Raw genomic sequence first — 21,601 nt, forward strand, 5'->3', positions numbered from 1 at the left:
GGGTTATAACAATATATATATTCAAAGATTTGCACACATTTCCACGATTTTTTAAAAATAGCCCAAAGTGTAAAATAATGCTTTTTAGCTCACATCTAAAAATGACACAGTTCCAGGTCTTAATGGGTTAAATGGGGGTACCTGGCACAATATATTTTCAGATGGGGTCCCTCTGCCCAATTTCTGGGAGTCTTTTACATGAAAATGTTTGAGAAACCCTGTCACATCCAGCGTGGCGACAACGTGGCATTTGAACAGCATGGCCAGCAGGGACAGCTTTTTGGTCTCTTCAACGCTTTTTTCCTCTATTGGCTGCCATAGCTGGTTTTGTCTTATACGAAGGGAAAAGAAGCAGGATGCTGAGGAAAATGTCAGGCGACGTTTTGGCAAAGCCTCGTTCCTCTGCCAGTTACTGCAAATCATCCGCTTGAGCGAGCGAGTGAGCGAGAGAGGAAGCGAGGCGGAGCGAGAGAGAGAGAGGTAGAGATAGGGAAGGAAACAGAGGACAGGACAGATAGGTGACAGAAACAGGGAGGGGGGAAGGGGAGGGGGGAGAAGGAGAGCGGAAGAAAACGAGGGGGAAAGAAGAGAAACAGATGGAATGAAACGGTACAGTAGCAGAGAGAGAGAGGGCGCGAGAGAGGGAGAGAGATGGCTGGCCGAATGGCACAGTTTTGCGGGCCTTTGTGGGACATCCAAAGGCAGTAGCAGTGTTATCTTCTTCCTCCCAGGCCTCCAGTATATATATATATGCTGCAGTATGCAGCTGAGATTGCAAGGACACTCCCTATTAGAATACACACACACACCGCGCATCAGGGAGGGATTGATAGGACATTCTCACCATTTTTTTTTGGATGATTGAGGGATTGACTGGGGACGGCCGGTCGGGCAAAAAAGCAAGAATGTGAAATATTTCACAATTGTCGCCTCTCCTAGTTATATAACTCTGTGTGTGTGTGTGTGTGTGTGTGTGTGTGTGTGTGGTGGTAGGGGGGGGTACCATACAGTGAGCGTTTATGGCGTTTAACGGTAGAATTAACCCATTAAGGCTGAGTCCGATTCTTAAAATGTTTTCTGAAACAGATTTTTGAAAAAAATATTAAAAATATTTTTTTACGATTTTTCAAAAATAGCAGATATACAAGCTCATAGCGCGGCACTCGGTGCCGCGCTATGAGCTTGTATATCTGCTATTTTTGAGTAGCCAAAGAAACCTAAAGTGACACAGATGCGTTCCAGGTCTAAATGGGTTAATGGTTATACCGTTTCTTAGCATTTGAGGGTTGACATACTATATCATTTACAAAAGATAAAATCCTCACACCAGGTAGCTCCTATTTGCGAAAGATTTCTTATTATATCCGTGACGTTTCTAGCTCTGAGGTTCTTCCTCAGATGTGCCTTAGCGCGAACGTCACTGTTATAAATCTCTTGCAAATGGGAGCTACCTGGTGTGAGGATTTTATCTCACATGCTGAGCCTTGTTTGATCCTATACCTACTAGGTCTAGGATGTGTTCGTGTTTCTTGCACTTTTCTCATAACACGCTGTTGGGGCCCTTAGAGGTACTACATGGCGGGGTTGACCTTAGTTTGATCCTAGGATCCCTATTCTCGGAGAACATTTGCTGAAAATAGTCTACAATCTACAATCTCACAACGCATCACAGTGCGATGATGAAGATATTTGGTGTAGAGGGGGAAAAAGAGCAGACCAAGTACAGAGCAAAGGACACGTTTACTAAGTATTAATGTCTGAAAATACACATTAACATGAACCAGCATATGAATAGGAAAGATAATGTGTAAACAAAACAAAAAAACGAGGACTGTTGTCAAACACGTCCATGAAGCTATCTATGAAATCTATGAACAGGTTTAATGTAGTGGGGGTCACTGCTTCATCTCTCTCTCAGCTAAGGGGTCTTTGGTCTGAAAAATAATAGAGACCCCTGGTATAAAGCCTTGTAAAACACTAGTTTGTATAATTCCAGTGGTGGAAAGTAACTAGTACTAACTCAAGGACTGTACTTAAGTGATATTTTGAGGTATTTTTTACTTTACTAGAGTACTTCCAATTTGTAATAATTGTATTTCTACACCACTACATCTCAAAGGCAAATATTGTACTTGTACTAATAATTTGAAAACGTGCTGGTTACTTTGTAGATTTTGATTATTAGTACAAAACTTACTTGGTACTTTAAGGGTATTTTGATGCCAATACTTTTGTACTTTTACTCAAGTAAATTTTGAATACCAAACTTGTACTTCTAACAGACTATTTCTACAATAGGGTATTGATACTTTTACTTTATTATTAAAAAATGTGAGTACTTCTTCCATCACTGTATAATTCATTCGACTTCCACTTAGTCGTGGAATTGGATTGAATGGACTTTTATTCCACTGTCATGCTACAGTAGATCGGCGAGTAGCCTTACTGCATAAAATCGCAATTACGGTATTGCTATGGCAACAATGCAAGCCCGAGGAATAATTATGGATGTACAGTGTAATGTATAATGAGCCAGTTGTTCCAGTTCTGGGCTTATGGGTTGTTAGCAAAAAGCCACAGCTGTTATAGTGGTGATACATCATCTCACAGGTAGCTGATAAAACCTTCAACTGTAATGCAGCTTAACCTACGTTTAGTGGAGGAGAATATTAAAGGGTAACCTTCTCTAAACTTTTTGAGTTCGGCTCTTAAATTGTAGAGATGAAATCGTAAACATTTATCACTGTGGAGAAATATTATTCGATATTTTTGTAGTTTTTTTTGTGTGCATTATTTGGATATGAGAGTGTAGTAGAGAGACAGGAAGCCGATGGTAGAGAGAAGGAAATATATGCCATACATATATCTGGTCTATGGACAGCAGCCATATTGGAAAGAAATTGGGCCTCTTCCTTACTTCCTTCACAGGTCTCTCCAATTATACTTACTAGTCCATACCCGTTGGGGATATGAGCACCCAAAGTATGTGCAGTGTGGGTTATGCGCTGTGCACAGACAGTATATCAGGGATGAAAAGTGATTTTGTACTTGGTATCTGCAACCATAGACATATAAAGGTAGACGCCTCCTTCGGCTCTGAGGCATTGGTATCTCGGGCGCCATTTTCGCGTAGGCAAGCTGTAGGCAAGCTTCCGCGTGTGTCACTGAAGGGGGCGTTGGGTAGGCTAATCAGAGGCAGGTGGGGGCGGGACAACTAGATTCTGACAAGTCTTAGAAAAGACGCACTGTGATTGGCCAGTAGTGAACGCGCTGTGAGCGATGTGATTTGCCAGTAGTCACTTTGAGTGTCCGTTTGCCTACGCGAAAATGGCGGCCGCGATACGAGTTGCTCCAACGAACTGCAGAGGCCAAAGAGGTATCTAGGTTTCTATATCTATGTCTGCAACAATTCCAACACACACTCGCGCGTCCTGTCGCTGTGTCGTGGACCCACAGCGAACACACACACACCCGCTCATAAACGGTTCCAACACACACACACACACACACACACACACATGCAACCTGTCGCGAACCCACAGCGATCACACGCACACACACACACACACACACACGGCCAGACCCGTTGCACCTGGATTAGAACATTGTGCGTGTGAATGTGCGTGCTTGTGGCATGAAGATGATATCCAAAGTGCCCGTGTGAGTGTATGTACGGCCCGTAAATGAAAGTCCTTTATAAGTGCCAGACGGCAACAGTCTAACAGAGTGGGTCTATGGATTTGACGCATGCGCAGTTTGATCATTCATCCCATTGCTCGGGGGGCCGTAACCATGGCGACGGGTGTAAGCATGGCGAGGATAGCTCCCATAGGCCAAATTCTTTTACATAAAAACGCTAATAAAAGGCTGACATTTGGGGAAAGTGAAAAACGGGCGTCGCTGATCAGTGCACATGCATAATGGTCAATGGCCGTGTGCAAATGCAGATCAATTGCTCCAGCCACTGAGGAGAACCGGGCAGAAGAGATTTTGGGGACAGACAGATTTGTTAAATTAGTGGAGGATTTAAGGCTCTGTTTCATTCTGGTCAAACAGAGTCAGGGTGCTGATATTGTGCATGTTGGCTCTCTGCTACACCAGTGGGTCTCAAAGTGTGGTCCAGGGACCCTAGTGGTTCCTTGAGGGGCTTCCAAATGGAATGGAGTGTAACTCTGAGAGTGTACACATGGAACCAAATGGTCCCGTAAGGGTCCATTTGGATCCTTTTTTACACTCCCAAAGTTATGGGTGTCCTTGAAATTAAAACGCTTGGGAACCAATGTGCTACACTATTAGTATTAAAATGGAACAGAGCCTTAATTTGTGTAATTGGTAAGACCTGTAAAGGAAGTAAGGAAGAGGCCTAACTTCTTAATTAAATGATTAATTACAAATTTGATTAGCTTGATTAACTGTTGCGACCACATTCATAAGCCCAGCCCAGCAGCTACGTTTAAAAAAAAAATCAGCCACAAGCATCTCATCTCTAATGTGGCCACGCTGCCCCTCCCCCAGCAGGCATGACTAAGATTGATTCAGCTGTTATGGTAGAGTGCCGAATGCACAAAGGAAAAATAACAGTCATTTTCTAACCATCCTTTGTGACGGCAGCTTTGACCCGGATCGCTTTGTTCGGCAATAAAAAGCCGTCATTAACTCTTTAGCCGGACCCTTTTAACGCGGCCCCGCCGCAGCGTGTCTCGTGTGACAGGGCCAATCAAGAAAATGGAGTGTGTTAATGGAGATGGAGATGGTGCTGCTCCGCTTCGCTCCGAGCCCCGTCGTCTTCTCACCTCGTAACATATTGTCTCTGTGAACGTAACTGGTGTCACGCAGGCAGACAGGGCCAGATGAGATGGATGGCGTCTTAAAACCAATGGGGGCCCTACATCAAAGCCACAGGCCAGCCAATCAGAAGGCTGAGAATGTGTCGTCTATTAGTGTCAATGTGCTCAAGGTTACCGGTGTTGTAGTTGTAGTTGTCGCCTGTTGATTAGACCGGTGATTCTCAACCTGTGGGTCGGTTCCCGACGGGGACGATGTGGGCGCTGGGGGGGCGTGTTCTCTCCTCCGCGTCATCAGTGCCCATACACTAGGTGGAGTTGGCGAAAGGGCCTTTCTGTGTGGAGTTTGCATGTTCTCCCCGTGTCCCTTAGGGTAGGTACCCTCACAAAAAACATGCAGTAATCCTGGTCTCTATACTGCCTCCCCCCTGGTCAGCCAGGTTGGAATAACGTGTTCATTCCACGCACTACGTCCTACCGGGGAAACTCCCCCCTGTCAGGTGGCAAGAAGCGATTTGCTACTGTAGCTTCTCGTCCATTGAAGGAAGCATGAGCTCAGTTCGGGGCTCTCCCCAGGCTGGCAGAGGGAGAGTAGCGCCCAGGATTAAAGCTTAGGCATTTGGCACTGGGTGAAAAAATGGGTTACAAAAATCGTGGGATAAAAAATTTATTAAAAAAAAGAATCTCTGCGATACGATTATTGTGAGCGTTTTTTATCACTATAAATGATTATACCGATTATCGTCCCATCCCTAGTCGAGCTATTTACCGCTTTAGTTCCATTGATCCGAACCGGAACACAATCGATTGATTGATCATTAACATAAACATGCACTGAAAATGCACGCGGCACCCATGGCTGCCGTGTTCAGTTGTCAAATGGGTGGGCCGAATGCTTTCAGTAGGCCTTGATCCGGAAAAAAGCTTAAGAACCACTGGATTAGACCTCTACGTGCATTTCTCTCTCTCTCCTTCTGCCTCGCTACAGCTCCAGCTAACACCCCGCAGTTAATAACTTTCTGTCATTTAGAAATGTATTCTGCACTCGCTGTAGCTCATAACTCTGACTCTGTCTCTACAGTATATTGTATCTGTTTCTGTCTCTACTTCTCTCTATCTCTCTCACCTTGCACTATCTCGGTCGTTTGCTTTCTCTGGCTGTCTCGCATCGCCCTCCCTCCCCCACCCGCCCCACCCCTGCTATTATAAGTCTCAGTTCTACCTTTTCTTCCTGTGTACAATGCTGTCCTTGTCTGCTCCCTATCTGCTCTCTATCTCCTGTCCTTTCTGCGCACCGTCGACCTCCCTGCGTCCTTATCTTCTGGCTCTGCCGCCCTCTGCTCCTCTTAAGACAGTGGTTCTCAACCAGTGGTCCGGAGACCACCGGTGGTCCTTGAGGGGGTTCCAGGTGGTCCCCAGCTAAATGATGGAGAGTTGGTAAACAAATGAACCCCTTATTAGATCTCTAACTCGTAAGGGTCCATTTGGTTTCATTTTACGCTCTCAAGAGTTAAATGATTGTTAAACATCTGCATTACTTAATTTACAAGAAGTCTTACACAATTAGAGAAGGTAGAAGAATTGTTATTTCGATATGTTATCTCTCCTACGGTACCAACATCAATACAGCATGGATTTGTGGACAAAATCTTATCCAACGATAACAAAATATTCAAAGTCTTGGGTCTGAGAGTCTAAATCTCATCAAACGGAGGTTCCGTGGCTCAAATGCGGAATAAATAATGGACCTTGATATGAAAAGGGTTGAAAACCACTGCTCTAAGAGGAGGCTGAAGGCAGGCAGGTGGGCTTCTGTTTGTCTGTCGGAATGCCAAGAAGACACAGAGGTTGTTTCACGTGCGACTCGCCTCAGCATGCGCCCCTCAAGACACTGGAATGTCAGGGAGCTGAAGGAGGTCTCAAGGACTTGTTCAGTTGACTGGATCAACTGAACGGGACATCAGGATATTGAAAGCCAATGTCAGGGCGTTTTTCTAGTTGGACACAAATGGTAAAGGAAGACACAATATTGATTTTTGGAAGACAGAGTTTATTAAACCCTTACCTTGCAGGAGAGCAAAACCAGCAAATAAGAACTGACTTATAGAAACGGGTTACAAAGACAAACATTCCAGCAGGCATTCAAGGAAACAGACAAGGTTGTAAATACACTGGTAACCAGTGGTGGAAAGTAACTAAGTACTGTACATGCACTCAAGTACTGTACTTAAAGGGATATTTCACTTTCAAAAAAACTTTTGGTCATTTTATCGTCTACTCAGGCTTTTATGAGTCCCCCAGACAGTTTTTAAGTTGCTCGATTCAGTATTTAGATATTTGATATTCATTTTATCAGACACACCCCCTTCCTATACAAACCCATTGTAACTTCAAACTCCATTTTAACCATGTTAGATTCATCAAAAACACCCGTCCTTGGTTCACCCGACTCATACCGCCCCCCTGATACGTGAGGGGCCCGTGTTTTTTCAATTACTTTTTTCATTTATTTTAAATATTTTTTTTGGAAAATGAAAAAAAATGTAATACAATAAAAAAATTAAATAAAATAAATGGAAAAAAATATCGGAAAAACACGGCCCCCTCACGCATTAGGAGGGCAGGGTGAGTCACCAGAACCAAGGACGGGTGTTTTCGATGAATTTAACATGGTTAAAATGAAGTTTGAAGTTACAATGGGTTTGTATAGGAAGGGGGCGTGTCTGATAAAATGAATATCAAATATCTAAATACTGAATCGAGCAACTTAAAAACTGTCCGGGGGGTTCACAAAGGCCTGAGTAGATGATAAAATGACCAAAAGTGTTTTTGAAAGTGAAATATCCCTTTAAGTACCATTTTGAGGAATTTACTGGAGTTTTTTCATTTTTCTACAGTATACTTTCACTTCTACTCCACTACATCTCAGAGGCAAATATTGTATTTTTACTCCACTACAATTTTTTACGAGTTACTTTGTAGATTTGATTATTATTACAAGACATTCATTAACCACTTCAGCCCTATGTAAACCTTGGCTATTTGAAAATAGCTGCTTGTAGATCTGCTATTTTCAAAAGCCGTTTACACATTTTAGATGGGATATTCTGCATAACTAGTACTTTTACTTTTGGTACTTTAAGTACATTTTGATGCCAATACTTTTGTACTTTTACTCAAGTACATTTTGAATTCTGGACTTTTACTTGTAACAGAGTATTTCTACATTGCAGTATTGATACTTTTACTTAAGTAAACAAGTTGAGTACTTTTTTCCACCACTGCTGGTAACTAACAAGACAATCACCACAGGGATTGGCTGGGGCAAACAGGACATATAGGTGATACAAATTAACCATAATCACAGGGTAGGTGAGATAAGAGATAACAGCTACAATGGAAGACAGGAAACACGAGACTATTACTTCAAAATAAGGCACAGAAATGCATATCTTGACAGCCAAGGCGTAGAAGGCTCTCAATAACCTGAAGAAGATGGTGAGATTATGCCCCGGCCTATACACTGCACTTAACCGTACGGCGAATAGCGGATGCTACACCCACATGTTGCAGGTATAGCAGAATAATAAACAGCAGAAGGCATCTCCTGGCAGAACAATGTGAAATGCTCCGTCCTTTATGGCGTGCTTCCAAGGCATGCAGATGGCAGGTCCTTGCCAGAGGCACCCAGGGAACACAGTCCATCAAGTTCTCCTGAGGCAGCACTCGGGTGGCGCAGTGGTAAAGTACCATGCCCACCACCGCGGCGTCTAGGGGTTCGAATCCCTCGCGGTGCACCCGGCTTTGTCGAGCGTCTCTATACGAACACAATGGGTCCGCGTGTTCAGGGGAGGGAAGCTGGGCGGGGGAAGGTTGATAATTGTCACAGCACGTAGTCCTATACGGGCTGGGGGGCGACACCTGTCAGCAGAGAGTGTTGGGCGGGAGGAGTATGACGGAGGCTCCTCCCGGTGGGGGCTCCTAGGTGTGCCAGTACCTGTGTTGCAACAGCAGTGACAACACAGAAATGTGTGTTGTGGGGAGGGAGGAAATCACTAAACTTTATTTATATTGGCATAACGACAAAATTGGGGAGAAAAAGGGGTGAAAAGCAAATAAAAAAAACTCATGGCAAGAAGAGACGTGTAAGGCAGATGACTCTTAGTACTGAACTGGAAGGTTCCCGGTTCGATCCCCGGCCCTCCCTGGCTTTGTGTCAAAGTGTCCTTGAGCAAGACACTTAACCCCGTAACCGCTCCCCTTGAGGCCAGTACGGTACCGTGCATGGCTGTCTCCTCCGTTGGTTTGTGAAAGGGTTATAATGCAATGCACATTTTTAAAGCGCTTTGTATAAATGCGCTATTAGAAATGCAGCGCCGGGGACGCTGTGGGCGCTGGGGTTGTGTCTTCTCCTCCGCGTCACCAGCGCCCATACCCTAGGTGGGGTTGGCGAAAGGGCCTACTCTGTGTGGAGTTTGCATGTTCTCCCCGTGTCTCCTAGGGTAGTTAATACCCTCACAAAAAACATGTAGTAATCCTGGTCACTATACTGCCTCCCCCTGGTCAGCCGGGGCGCCTGATGGAGGGGAAGGGAACTGGTTGGAATAACGTGTTCCTTCCACGCGCTACGTCCTGCCAGGGAAACTCCCCACTGTTAGGTGACAAGAAGGTCAGTTGGCTCTCATGCATTGAAGGAGGCATGAGCTCGGCCCTGGCCTCCCTAGGCTGGTGGGGGGAGTGTAGTGCCCAGGATCACTTAGCAAATTGGCACCGGGTGAAAAAAGGGTTACAGAAATCGAGGGATAAAAATTATAGACTACAAAAAAAAGAAATGCAGTTCATTTAGTACTCTCGCTCTCTCTCTTTCATATCCTCTCTTTTCATGGTCAGCTTAATTAGCTAACATTGATTATTAAGGGAAGGACACGGCACTTTCATGGGTGGGCTGTTGATTTGTCTGTTGAACAGCCACGGAGGAGAGAGTCTGAATAGACGTGTTTTTGAAGACTGAAAAGTAAAGTGTGTGTGGAAAGGGTGAAAGTTGCTGGAGATGCTGAAGGTCACGTTTGGACGTGTTTTCATACCCCTGGAAGGTGAATGAATGCCAACGCGCATCCATTGAAATTCAATTTTTCAGTGTTTCTCCGCAAATGGTGTCTGGCAAGGAACATGTTCGGGGTTGAACGCCCTCGTGCGAGCGTAGCGGCGGAGGCTGAGCGCTGTGAAAGAATACTAAATAAGGCATCGCCAAGGACTGTGGGCAGGGCTTATGTCTGTCAGAAAGTCTACCTGACAGTCGCTGTCAGGCAGAAACCTTGTATCTCCATTCATCTTTTTTTTCATAAATCAATGCTCTATTTTCTAGTAACTAGTTAGTTACTTTACTTAATAATAATAATAATTATCATTAATATAGAAGTGTGGCTAATTGCATTTTAGGGAAGAAAAAAATAAGCCAACCTAAAAGTACTCTACTACTACTTTTCAGCCTTCCTTGGAAATGTGCTACAGTAAGAGTGATAAGTATAAAAAAAAATACTCTAGTAAAGTACAGATCCTCAGAATCTGTATTTAAGTACAGTGCTCAAGTACATTTACTCAGTTACTGTCCACCACTGTCTATTTTATACTTTGTCGTGTGTCAAGTGTTGTGGAAAAATAGCCGATCTACAAGCCCACAACGTGTCGCCACTTGAAGCGTTGTGAGTTTGTATAGTATATCTGTTATTTTAACTATTATGAAAATGTTTGAGGGGTGGAAAAGTGTGACATTGTTGTCTGTAATTACATGCCTAAAACAGAGACACCGGGTTGAAAGTGTGTCTGTGGGTTTTATAGATATTGAACCAATGAAAAGTATTAAAACTCATTCAGTGCCAGACTTATTTCTGGCTGTGTTGTCCCAGTGCCAGAGCCAAAAATTCATTGTAAAAAAAAAAGTGCTCAGGAGCCGAGATACAGCCTTTTTCAGTAAGAAGTTAAACACGTCATTTTTTATGACGTCTTAGACGTCACGTGGCGCTCAGAGCTTAACAATGGCGATAAAAACGGACGTCTTAGACGTCATGTGGCACTGAATGAGTTGTGAACAAGAGCTTGTGACTAAACTACATTTGAACAGGTTATTTTTATATGGGTTTTGGACATACAAGGTTTCCACCCAACAGCGACACTATGGTATATATCTAACCTGAAACTATCAAAGTGAAACAACGAGGTCTCCGGGGGCGGCGTATTGCTGGGATGCGTTTGCATTGCGTTTGACTGGTGTTTGCCTTCAATTGCAAGCGCGTTGCATCAGATTATCAAGATCATTTTGTTTTCCCTGGCAGTGGCGTGTGTGTGTTTCCCACGTTGAAGTGTTGGCGTGCGCTTTGTGTTTGCATTGTGGCAAAAAAAGCTGTTACTAAAAGCAACTGATGCTGATACAGGATTGATCCAAACATGTGATTAACCAATTCAAACGCATCTGTGTCATTTTTAGATTTCTTTTGCTATTCAAAAATGGCAGATATACAAGCTCATAGCACAGTTAAATAGCACAGTTTAAAAAAAAAGTTAAATATTTCAACATTTCTAATCAATATTGAAATATTTAACTTTTATAAACTTACATATCAAAACGTTGGCACTTCATACTTTCACCTTGAAACTCATCCTTTAACTTTTTTTTTTACTTTGAAATGTTTTATAGTTTTCGGAATGTTAAAATGTTTAAAACTTACATCTGAAAACCTCGGCACCTACTACTCATACTTTCACCTTGAAGCACATGCTTGAAATCTTTGATGTTTTATAGTTTTTTAAATATTTAACTTAAAGCACCCAATGCAAAGTCTGTGGAGATTTCAAGCATAACTCTTTCTTCTTTCACGTGTTTGCAGTAGGGCTGGGACTCGATTAAAACAATTAATCTAATTAATTAGAGGCTTTGTAATTAATTAATCTAAATTAATCGCATTTTAATCGCACATCAATATTTGACCTGAGAACAGTGAGAAAATGTGTTTTCAAATGGATTTTGGTAAACGTCTTTAAGTACATGTTCTCAAGTACTGCACTTAAGTACAATTTTGAGGTATTTTTTACTTTACTCAAGTATTTCCAATTTCTAATACTTTTACTTCTACTCCACTACATCTCAGAGTCAAATATTACACTTATACTCCGCTAAAATTATTTGAAAACTTTAGTTACTAGTTACTTTGTAGATTTTGATTATTATTATTACAAAACATACAGTAACCACTTCAGCCCTATATCGGCCATTAGAAAATAGCCATCTACATGCATTGTGAGCTTGTAGATCTGCTATTTTCAAAAGATTTGAGTACTTTAACTGTTGGTACTTTAAATACATTTTGATACTTTTATACTTTTACTCAAGTACATTTTGAATTCCGGACTTTTAATTGTAACATAGTATTTCTACATTGCAGGTAGAGTGTGTTGTCACTGTTGTTTTATCGTTGTTTAATTAATTAATGAATAAAAATAATCCGTGCGCATGTGACCCGCACCGCATCGCCCCCCCCCCCCCCCCCCCCCCCCCCCCCTCTCCCGCGGGGCGGGGGTTCGGGGGGGCAGCCCAGCCAACATTATCAAGCAGGCTATCGGGTGCGCCGTCTTCATTCATGCTTTCATGCACTGCGTTGCCTGCAGTTTGTTGTTGTCTGAGACCAGACGAGACCCATGCATGTTGCTTGGTGCACCGGGACAAACGGTCCGTCTGAAACTCGTCCCGTGAGAAACGTTCCGCGGGGCAAAAATAAGTGCGATTAAAATGCGTCAATTTTTTTAACGCGATAATTTTTCTGTAATTAATTGATCGAAATTAACGCGATAAAGTCCCGGCCCTAGTTTGCAGTCATGTTACATCAACATGCTTTAACAGGCTCAATTTGAACTTAAAAAACGTAGATCTATCTTAGGGCTTGAATTGCTGTGATGAAATTTAGGATAACTTTTGGAGCTACTATAAAACCACCTCAGACCACATGTGGAGCTCACGGTCTTTTGAGGTTTTCCAATACACACTAATGGTGTTTGTAGAGGGGAGACAGAAGGCCACAGAAGAAATGCTTCATTGTGTTCGTGAACTCACTGAAACAATTTGTACACAAAATGTTTACACTGTGTAATGTACTGGTTTTGAGTTAAGGCCATTCATCCAAGCTAGTCAGTCCTTTAAAAAGGAACTGTGTGTGTGCACGTGTGTGTGTGCACATGTGTGTGTGTAAATAGCCAATTTACAAGCCCACAATTAATCGCACTGCAACGTGGTGAGTACTTTCACTTTGGTACTGCAAGTATATTTTCATGCCACTATTTTGTATTTTTACTTGAGTCAAATCTTTAATACAGGCCTTTTACCTTGAAGCAGACTATTCATATATTGTGGTATTACTACTTTTTACTCAAGTAAAACATCTGAGTACTTCTTCCACCACTGCCCAGAGGTGTGTCGTGACCAGTAGTGTGGGGGGGGGGGGGGGGGGGGGGTCTCTGAGGGGATTAATGGGGGGGCTGGGGGGAGGTGGTGGTACCTGGAGAACAAGCCCGTCCCCATTTGGCATCAGTGCTCTACTTTGAGGATGCAAGGAGTGCAAGCTCCAGCACTCTGGTGCCCACCTCACGTACTCCCTCTGCACAGCCTCACGCCTTATAGGCCTCCACTGATGAAGATGAACTACCCTGGGCTTCACGTGTGCACATACGTGTGTGTGTGTGTGTGTGTGTGTGTGTGTGTGTGTGTGTGTGTGTGTGTGTGTGTGTGTGTGTGTGTGTGTGTGTGTGTGTGTGTGTGTGTGTGTGTGTGTGTGTGTGTGTGTGTGTGTGTGTGTGTGTGTGTGTGTGTGTGTGTGTGTGTGTGTGTGTGTGAGCGGACATGAGTGTTGTTTACTTTGTATTTGTGTGTGTGTGCATGGAAACGCTGAGTGGGGGGAAAATATCGTCACTGTCGCGTCGGGCCGAAACCTTGTATCTCCATATTTCATATTTTTAATGTTTTTTTCCCCCATACTGTATATATCAATGCCCTATTTTATACTTTGTCGTATGCAGGGACGTCACAGGCTCTCAGTAGGTGGGGGGGATGGACTTTCGGTGGACTATACCCCTTACTTTACACTTTGGCTATTCAAAAATAGCAGATCTAGAAGCTCATAGAGTGCCGCGCTATGAGCTTGTAGATCTGCTATTTTTGAAAAAGCATGAAAAACATTTGTAACTGTCAAATGTAAACAAATTCTGTATTTTCAAAATTCTGCAAAGTTTTTTGGGCGGATTTTGTTAGTTTTTTTCGTGTTTTGGTTACTTTATTTCGGGGTTAGGGTTAGGTTATTTAATTCTTATTTTTGCCTGATTTTACCGATATATTATCAAAAAATATATTTTATTTTTTCAAAAAGTGGGGGGTATGAAATGACGGATCTGTGAGAGTGAGGGTGTCGTGTCGTACGCACAGTGAATGGCCATGACGCCCCTGGTCGTATGCCTACACGCTCAGTTGTGGGGCGGCTATGTTTGACCTACATTTTTTTACATTTTGAGAAGAAGAACGAGAGTTTTATTTTTTTGGCTATAAATGAATGACATCATGCCCAAAACAGGGAGTCTGTCTGTCTGTGAGTTTTATAAATATTGACAACCAATGACATGTATTAACAAGAGCTTGTAACTGACTTTCCACCTGACAGCAACAATATGCAAACCATCTCTCAGACGATACGGCGTAAATCTGTCCACGGGTGTCCAGCCACACGTGTAAAATTGCGTCTGTCTGTCTCGCTCGCTCGCTCTCTCTCTCTCTCTGTGTGACGCACTTTGTGTTGACCCTATTTCATTAAAGGGCTTTAAAAATGAATCTCAACCGACTTGACACAAACCCGCAGTGGGAGAAACGCCAACGCTTGTAACATAAAAGCTTAACAATTTATACTTTGTCGTACAACCGCACCGTATGCTGAAAAGAACACATTTCTCTGTTTCCTAACCACATACTCCCTTTACTCAAGTAGGCTACTATAGTTAAATACAATTTTGAGGTATTTTTTAACTTTACTTGAGTTCAGTACTTTTACTTCTACTCCACTACATCTCAGAGGCAAATATTGCACTTTTACTCCACTAACATTTTTTGACAACTTTAGTTACTTTTTACTTGGTATATTTTGATTATTATTACAAAACATGCATTAACCACTTCAGCCCTATATACATTTCGGCCATTTGAAAATAGCAGATCTACAAGCTCACAATGCGTTGATGAGCTTGTAGATCTGCTATTTTCAAAAGGCTTTTATACATTTGAAAACTTGTGAAATGGGATATTATGCATAATGAGTACTGTTACTTTTGTACTTTAAGTACATTTTGATACCAATACTTTTATACTGTTAACTCAAGTAAATTTTGAATTCCGGACTTTTACTTGTAATAGAGTATTAATACATTGCAGTATTGATACTTTTACTTAAGTAACACATGTGACAATGCTCTCTCCCTGTGGTCTCTCTCTCTCCAGATATTGACGAGTGTGCCGAGGGGAAGCATTACTGCAGGGAGAACACCATGTGTGTGAACACCCCGGGCTCCTTCATGTGTATCTGCCACACGGGTTACATCAGGATCGATGACTACTCCTGCACAGGTGAGCTCATCCCATAGTCTCTGAGGTTTCACCCAATCATTGTGTGTCCCCAGAGGGAAACGTGGCCACAGCCATCATGGGCATTCAATGAAATACATACTGTATGACATTACTGCAACTCCCCCAGTGGACAGAAAATACAGAAGACGTGGAAGACACTTTAACACTTAAAGACCGGGAACGCATCTGTGTGTCATTTTTTTATTTTTTGGGGCTATTCAAAAATAGCAAATATACAAGCTCATACCGCGGCACCGAGTGCCGTGCTATGAGCTTGTAAATCTGCAATTTTTAAAAAATCATGAAAAGTTGTGCAAATATTTGAATTTTTGTCTTTTTTTTTTTGGACATTTGTAACTCAAACTCAACTGAACTCAAAATCTTTGCTTCTGGGGGTTCCTGGAACTAAATATTTTACAAATGCTCGCTTTAAAAAATATGTAATCCAAGATTTTGCCACGATTTTTCAAAAATCGTGGCACCGAGTGCCTCGCTTTGAGCTTGTAGATCTGCTATTTTTGAATAGCCAAAGAAATCTAAAAATGACACACAGATGCGTTCCCGGTCTTAATGGGTTAACCAAACCTTTCTCAAAGGGGGAGGACATATTTGAAAAACTATGAAAATACCTTAGGGACGACTGCATACAACATATATACTTTGATGTATGATGAATAGAGACAAGCTCGTAGCTTGTGAACATAAAAAAAAACATTTTTAGAAATGTTTTGAAAAATAATAATGACATGCCGCAAACAGGGTTGTTTAAGATCCATCAAATGAACAAATACAAAGTGCAGAAACCGTCAATGTCTATTCCAGTTTGGCTGGAGAGGAGAGGAGAGGAGAGAGAGACAGCGGTATGTGTTTTCGTCAAGGTTCGATGCTGCCGCCGCCGTGCAGCGGGATGTAATCTATCATCGACAGTTTGAGAGGATTTTGTCCTGGCTTTAGACGCATAAAGGAGGATGTTGTTTCAAGGCTGGGGTTTGGGGTTGACTATACACACACACACAATTGGAGAAGACGGCACGTGTGTGTCAAGACTTTTAAGTGTTTCTGCTACAGGTGCTGCTAGAAAGAGCTATTATATCCTTGCTGTCGGGCAGAAACCTCATATCTCCATAATTCTAATCTCTCAAGAACAGATTCTGCTCTCCGTTTGAATCTGTTGGGGGGGGGGGGGGGGGTTTGTCATATCGCGTACGCACTGGCCTACAAGTGGCCGTGCCTTCAGATCAGGAAGCAGGCCGCGCTTTACCCAATCAAATGTAGTGGGCGGGATTTAAGTGTCCGCCGATCCTTCCCCACTAGAAACAAACCGAAACTCATTTAACAATAGTGTCCTCGGAGCAGACAAAACCACGGAAAGATATTCACATTTTAAGTTGCTCTTTCATCTTAGAAACAAGTGGGCTTATAACCAAAACGATCCATGTTCTCTGGGAGAAGTGGTGTTAGTGTTCCGTGTAGAAATATTGTTAGTGGGAATGAAAACATAGTCGCACCACCGGAAGGGAAAGGCTGAAGGCAGACCAAAACCCCGGTTTCCCTGCGTACGTGCTACGTCTTCTTCCTCCCAGAGCCAAGTGAGATGTTTTTCCTTTTCATTTGGCGATGCGTTCCCAGATTGCCATAAGTCTAGCTTTTTGTGTTTTTTGTAAATTAAACTAAAAAGATTGGTAACACAAGAGAGTGTACTCGCTCAGAGTTATGGGGGTATATAAGGAGTTATAGCTGGGGGTCCTTGAAATGAAAAGGTTTGAGAATCACTGGCATAGTGCTAGTGGTTCTCAACCAGGGTACCACCAGTACCACCGGGCCGGGTACCACCAGTGGTCCATGAGGGGGTTCCAGGTGGTCCCCAGCTAAATGATGGAGAGTTGGTAACCACATGGAACCTTATAGATCTTTGACTCTTGAGAGCGTAAAATGAAACGAAATGGACCCTTACGGGTCCATTTGGTTTCATTTTACGCTCTCAAGAGTTAAATTATTGTTAAACATCTGCATTACTTAATTAAAGAATTGTTATTTTTGATCCTTTGAGCCTGTTATCTCTCCTATGGTACCAACATCAATACAGCATGGTATTGTGGACAAAATCTTATCCAACGGTCTAAATCTCATCAAGTGGTGGTTCCGTGGCTCAAATGCTGAATAGATAATGGACCTTGATATGAAAAGGGTTGAAAACCACTGGCATATTGGAACGAGACGAGTGTCATTGTGGAATTTCTCCATTATAAAAGGATTCCATCAGATCAGGACAGAAGGTGTGTGCTGGGTAATGTGAGATGCATCCCAGCATCGATTGTGAAGCAACATGCATGCATTCAACAATGATTCACACTTCATTTACTTTAATGCCAGCTCACACTGAATCATAATAGTAGCACGGCTGATATTGATTTGCGTGTGTGTGTGTGTGTGTGTGTGTGTGTGTGTGTGTGTGTGTGTGTGTGTGTGTGTGTGTGTGTGTGTGTGTGTGTGTACACGTGCACGGCATGGTGCGCACGTGTGTGCGTGCGTGTGCGCGTGAGTGTGTGTTTCACTATAAAGTGGCATTGGTAATCATAGCAAATCAAACTCTGCCATTCATATCCATGCATATTAAATTAATGTGCTTTACATAATCACAGTGTAACAGCTAGTGATTCACATTTACGGTACTACTGTTTGCTTGCCTGGCTTGAGATTATAGCCTGACTGATATATCCGTCTGGTCTGTATATCGCTCATTATTTGTCATTTTTTTTATGACATCAGTTTTGTTAATTATGATTATTAAACTTCAATATGAAAACATGTAACTTCAATTATACGATGAACAAGCAAACAAGAAATGTGAAATATTGTACATGAATGTGATCTTTGACCACTTTCAACCTGGAATTTGTGTCAGATCCTGTGTCTAGATGACCTTTGACACGATCTAAATGTCTCAATAGAAGAGCAGGGAGACAACATATAACCACCCCAATTGTATAAGTTATATTGTATTAACATACTCTACCATACAGATTGGACACAATGTATAATTTTATTCATTAAAAAAAGTTACATGAAATCAAGTTCAATTTGTGTATATTTTATATTTACTTGTTTGCTTGTTCATTGTATGATTAAGGTTACATGTTCTTTTCATAGTTTAAACATGTTAGCTATGAAAAATGTAGAACTTTTAAACTAAATATAGTTTCAAAATATAATGACAAAATAAATACGTGAATAATGGACTACGGCTGGATGGGCATCGGTCATCCTGGTCTCTATACTGCCTCCCCCTGGTCAGCCGGGGCGCCTGATGGAGGGGGAAGGAACTGGTTGGAATAACGCGTTCCTTCCACGCTCTACGTCCCACCGGGGAAAATCCCCCCTGTCAGGTGATAAGAAGCGGCGTGCTAATTCCTCATGCATTGAAGGAAGCATGAGCTCAGTTCAGGGCTCTCCCCAGGCTGGCAGAGGGAGTTTACCGCCCAGGATTACAAGCTTTAGGGCATTGGCACTGGGTGAAAAAAATAGCGTTACAAAATCGTGGGATAAAAAATGTATTACAAAAAATTAAAAAGGATGGTTATCGGTCTGGAGCTGTACTTATTCCATCCTGTGTACCGTGCCACATGGCAGTGGATTACAAGGCATTTTAACAGATGCTTGTAAAGCATTCATACGATGAGTATCTCTCATCCCACGGCATTGAGTTCCATCATGGCAGTCTTAACACAGCGAGTGCACTCTATTGGTCTGCCTGCCCGCCAGCCTCTCTGTCTTTATGTCTGTGTTTTAGCCTTGCTCCCCTACTCAGCACCATACAATAAAAAACACAGCCTCACGGTGTTTGGGCAAAGTTACAGCGGGAACCATCTGCAGCCCTTCTAACGACCAACCAAATAAAACGTCTGCCCCTTGGCAGCTGTGGAGGCAGCAACTCCCCGAGCCATAAAATAAAGCCTAGCATCTCACCCACTTGACTCTTATCTCATTGCCTCCTCCTTTATCCCCCGTGCAATTCGAAAAAGAACAAAGAACAAAGACACGGTGTACTAAACTGAACCCCCGCAAACTTGAATCCTTTTCTAATACTGTCAATAACTTTGTAATAAAACGGTTCACTGCAGACAAAAGTTCTTGCAACGTAAAAACACAATGGATATCCTAGAGCAGGGGTGGGCAACTTTGATGATGGAGAGGGCCACTATATTTCACTCCAGAGGGCCACATTGCATATTGCCATTCTATGTCACACAAAAATAGCCGATCTACAAGCTCAAAACGCGTCGCGCTGCGACGCATTTTGAGCTTGTAGATCTGCTATTTTTACTATCTTTTAATTGGAATCCAGAATTATTTTTTGCTATTTTCGAATTGGAATCCTGAAAAATATATATTTTTTTAATTTCAAATGCATTTAGTTATACTTATGTTAACTTTATGAACTTAAATACAAATGCATTGGACATAAAAAAAGACAATAGAATTGTAATACTAGTCATTAAGCTGCTAATATAGACTGAAGTAATTAAAGCGGGTCATGTTTGCATGTTTGGAATTGTAACAGCTGAAATCAATAATATATCAGTAATCCGATATTAACCTGCGGGCCGCATTAAGTGAAGGTGGGGGCCGCATGTGGCCCCCGGGCCACCAGTTGCCCATGTATGTCCTAGAGGTGTGCATTATTAGTTGAAACACATGGCGATCGATAGGCGGACATTCCGCGAAAATGGCCATCTCGTTGTCCATGGCGAATACAAATGAAGCTTGAATGTGGGAAAAGTAAACGGCTTCCTCATTCCATATATCGTGTGTGTGTGTACGTGTGTGTATGTGTGTGCGTGGCAATGAGCAATGCCAGTGTGTGAACTCAGAGATAAATGGATGACTGACAGAGAGTTTTGTTCGCTTATATAGTATTTATCCTTCATAAACAATCTGGACATTTCCCTCTGTCTGCCCTCCTCTCTCTTTTAACCCATTCAATCCAGGGATGACATCTGTGTCATTTTAGATTTGAGCTATAACCATTATTTTATACGTTGGCTATTCAAAAATAGCAGATCTACAAGCTCATGGCGCATCAGTTCATGCCGTGCTACTGTATGAGCTTGTAGATATGCTATTTTAAAAAAAATCATGACATGAGGCCGATTCTACAAATCCTCCTGTTGTTGTATCAGTGGTTCTCAAACCAGGACCCCCAAAATGATTTGTTTTTGGCTACGGACCCCCTTCTCAAAATATTTTGTTCCAGGGACCCCCAGAAGCAAAGATTTGAGTTACATATTTTCGCTTAAAAAAAAAAAATAGGCCTATTCAAAGATTTGCACACATTTTTACGATTTTTACAAAATAGCCAAAGTATAAAATAATGGTTTAAGTGGTTACACAGAGATGCGTTCCCGGTTTTAATGGGTTAAATAAATAAGTACAAATCCCAAACTCTCCCGTCTTCAAACAGGTGTCTTATCAGAGAACGTCAGCTCTGCTCCTCTCCTCACCGCCAGGTGTTTGCAGGTTGTGAAACATGAAGCGACGTATCTCCCTGTGCGTGTGGCCGCCTCAGAGGAGGCTGTGTGTGCAGCACGCCGTCTCCTCCCTGTGTGTAATTAAAAAAGCAATTTGCACTAATGCAGAGCGCCTCAGCATAGCAGCAGAGTGCTGGATGGAGCAGGCTGCCTCAATGTCGTGCTGTTTCTACCTGGATACCAGATTGTGTTGCCAGATTTTGCGAGAGAAATAAGCAACCAGGTCTATGAAAGCATGTCCAAAAGAGGCCACTATAGGCCACATGAGCACTCTAACCCTACATAAATTACATTGGCTATTTGACAATAGCTGATATACAAGCTCACAACACGTCGCGATGCGACGCGTTGTGAGCCTGTAGATCTGCTATTTTCAAAGAAAAATCTGAAAAACTGTCAAAATTGTGAAATGTTTTCAAATCCACACAAATCTTGTATGGGGGTCTCTGGCACACAATGTTTTCAGATGGGGGGGGTGTCTGCGGACATATCCATATTCATTTGGGGTCCTTGACATGAAAATGTTTGAGAACCTCTGGTTTAAACAACATTAGGAAACAAGCTCAAATAAGCAACTGCACTTTAGAAACAAGCAGTGATTCTACCGTGGTACGCTGTATACGTAGTATGCCCTGTAG

At 42.5% G+C, this 21,601-nt stretch overlaps 1 protein-coding gene across 1 annotated transcript in view; it reads left to right on the forward strand.

Annotated features, from left to right (window-relative positions):
- nell2a (neural EGFL like 2a) overlaps window positions 1–21,601 on the forward strand; it is a gene marked incomplete at its 5' end in the record, with an annotated part of 224,034 nt that overhangs the window by 116,642 nt on the left and 85,791 nt on the right. The window contains one exon of the mRNA XM_084059432.1: window positions 15,310–15,435. Within this exon, the coding sequence (XP_083915558.1) occupies window positions 15,310–15,435 (126 nt within the window). The remainder of the gene's footprint in view (window positions 1–15,309; window positions 15,436–21,601) is intronic.

This window comes from Gymnoscopelus microlampas (genome assembly GCF_963454915.1).
Source record: "Gymnoscopelus microlampas genome assembly, chromosome: 6".
In the NCBI taxonomy this organism is placed as follows: domain Eukaryota; kingdom Metazoa; phylum Chordata; class Actinopteri; order Myctophiformes; family Myctophidae; genus Gymnoscopelus; species Gymnoscopelus microlampas.